The 2,294-nt window shown below is 32.7% G+C and overlaps 1 protein-coding gene across 1 annotated transcript; it reads right to left on the minus strand.

Moving 5' to 3' along the window:
- Positions 1-100: 100 nt before the first annotated feature.
- On the minus strand, positions 101-1,102 carry LOC139857761 (putative F-box/FBD/LRR-repeat protein At4g13965). The gene has a single exon (XM_071846628.1). The coding sequence runs from the start codon at positions 1,100-1,102 to the stop codon at positions 101-103; it is 1,002 nt and encodes a 333-aa protein (XP_071702729.1).
- Between the last annotated feature and the right edge of the window lie 1,192 nt (positions 1,103-2,294).

A 2,294-nucleotide genomic window follows, 5' to 3' on the forward strand; every position in this document is an offset into this window, starting at 1 on the left:
CAACTATGTACTGTTGTGCACTTTTACTTTTAAAAATCTCAATGACAATTCTATGGCTAAGTAAGAAAATGTTCACATGATGCATATAGTATTAGATAGGCTAAAGATCAATATTGACATAGTGACATACCTGAATTAAATCCAAGTTAAGCGTAATACGTTTGGCATTTTGTATTTGACGAAGTAGAGCAACAAGGTTATGATCATCATCTATCTTGTCTTTTTTGTTATATGACTTGTAAATACAAAGACGATCCACCTTTTCCAAAAAACAAAGATCGAATGAAGAGATCTGCAGCAAACCATTATAGCGACCTTTAAAGACCAATGAGACAAGGGTTGGTATAGATTGTAGATGCACTTGTTCCCAATCTATAACAGTGAGATTCTCTAGTTGTGGTGCAAACACATTCAACCCCATTTCAAAACAGCCTCCATCTTTAAGCGTAAGATTACAAAGTTCAGGAAGATGGATATCAAAACAACCAACAGTTTCATAGTATGATTCTCTTACCCAGCAGCTATGTAAAGTGAGATTCTTCAAGTTTGCACATTTGGAGATATGACTAATGCCCTCATTAACATCAAAGATGACATAATCAAGATACAAAGTTGTTAGAAAGGGGAGATCCCAAGTTGGCGCAGGCTTTAATTGACGCAGAGACAAACTTTTGAGAGACTGAGAACTAAAGAGGGAAACGGGTAAATCATCAGTGAACCAATCTAATCTTCTGACAGTCATCTGTTGGGCATTGTGGGTAAATGCGTAGTTCATTATTCTTTTGACAAACACTTGGTTAAACGGTCCATAGAAAGTGAGTTTGACCGAAGACACTTTTAGTAGATTATTGTGCCTAGTGATAAAATGTTCAACAAATTTGGAAAACATGCGCTCCGTAGAGAAATCCTCACCTAAGAAATTAAGATAGGGCAATGAAGTCCATATATATTTCCATCTAGATGACAACACACTTGCTTGTACAGCATGTTTAAGGCCAACAAAAGATAGGATTTTGTGGATGACATCATCAGGCAAGCTGCTTATTCTATCATCTTCTACATGCATTATAAAAACATTACCATGCCCACACCCTGAATCCATTCTCTTTTAGAGTCCAAAGGCTACAAAAGCAAAATGATTGCAATCAATATTCAGAATATAGGACATACTAACTACAAATGGTACAAGTAAATATGGTTATTGTATAATCTAGCTTCCTCTTTATCAGGAAACTGCTTGCTATAATCACTGACGTGGAAATCAAACATGTTGATAAATGAACTCACCAATTTCATACTCAAAATACTAAGTTTTGAATAAAATTGTAAAGTCCTACATTCAAAACCCTGAACCCTACTTTTTTGACAAACACAATAATGTTAACAGAAAAATCTTCCAATACTTCGTATTCTGACTTATATATTGCTAATCAATCAGTAAATTTAAAGTGAAAAAGGGAAATCAGAAGAAACAAATGACAAACGACATATTTAACTAGTAAAAACGAAATCGATAATACAACTGCAAGTAGTAAGTGAAATGAGATAATATAATGCACCATGGTTAGGGTTTTATTACAAGAGGTTATCTATTTTAATGTAGCATATTCAAATTTCATAAAGCGTTAAATTGGAAATTTACAATTTACGTTCAGGAATAAGGACCCGTATACATATGAGGCTTGTTTGATAAGCTTCTACGGTGTAAAATATTAGACATATGCACAAAAACTTTACAAAAAATAATCCACAAAAACACATGGCATATGAGAATAACCGATCAAAATCATTTGTTGTTTCTCTCTTATTCTCCTAATTTAATTGGTCCAACTTATTTTATATACGAGTACAATCTTTTGTAAACTTTTTGTGAACAAATCATTTCTCAAGATATTATTCAGCGAGACGGCTTTCGTGTTGTTGACATTAGGGATGGCAAGTACCCGATCCGATAGATATCGGCCCGATCCATCCGTTTCGTAATGCATATGGATGAATCTACATTGATATAGATACGGATGAACCCAAATGAATATGGACATGGATGAAAAGTTTCATCCATAGATATATCCATTAATACCCAAAATACATATACACATACTTAAATGTAGATATATGCTTACATATATTTACTATTACAAATGCATTTACCGTTAGATTTACATTATGTTTTCAACCTTATAATGATAATGAAATAATAATTAATATTGATATATTACAATAAAACGCGTATATCTAACAAAATAAACATACAATACATATCTAAATTTTCATAATATATGTTTAGTAGTAAA

Source organism: Rutidosis leptorrhynchoides, chromosome 1 (genome assembly GCF_046630445.1).
Source record: "Rutidosis leptorrhynchoides isolate AG116_Rl617_1_P2 chromosome 1, CSIRO_AGI_Rlap_v1, whole genome shotgun sequence".
In the NCBI taxonomy this organism is placed as follows: domain Eukaryota; kingdom Viridiplantae; phylum Streptophyta; class Magnoliopsida; order Asterales; family Asteraceae; genus Rutidosis; species Rutidosis leptorrhynchoides.

Bases quoted from the DNA above. Each gene is read 5' to 3' on its own strand.
- LOC139857761 (XM_071846628.1), bottom strand. From the start codon at position 1,102: ATGGATTCAGGGTGTGGGCATGGTAATGTTTTTATAATGCATGTAGAA.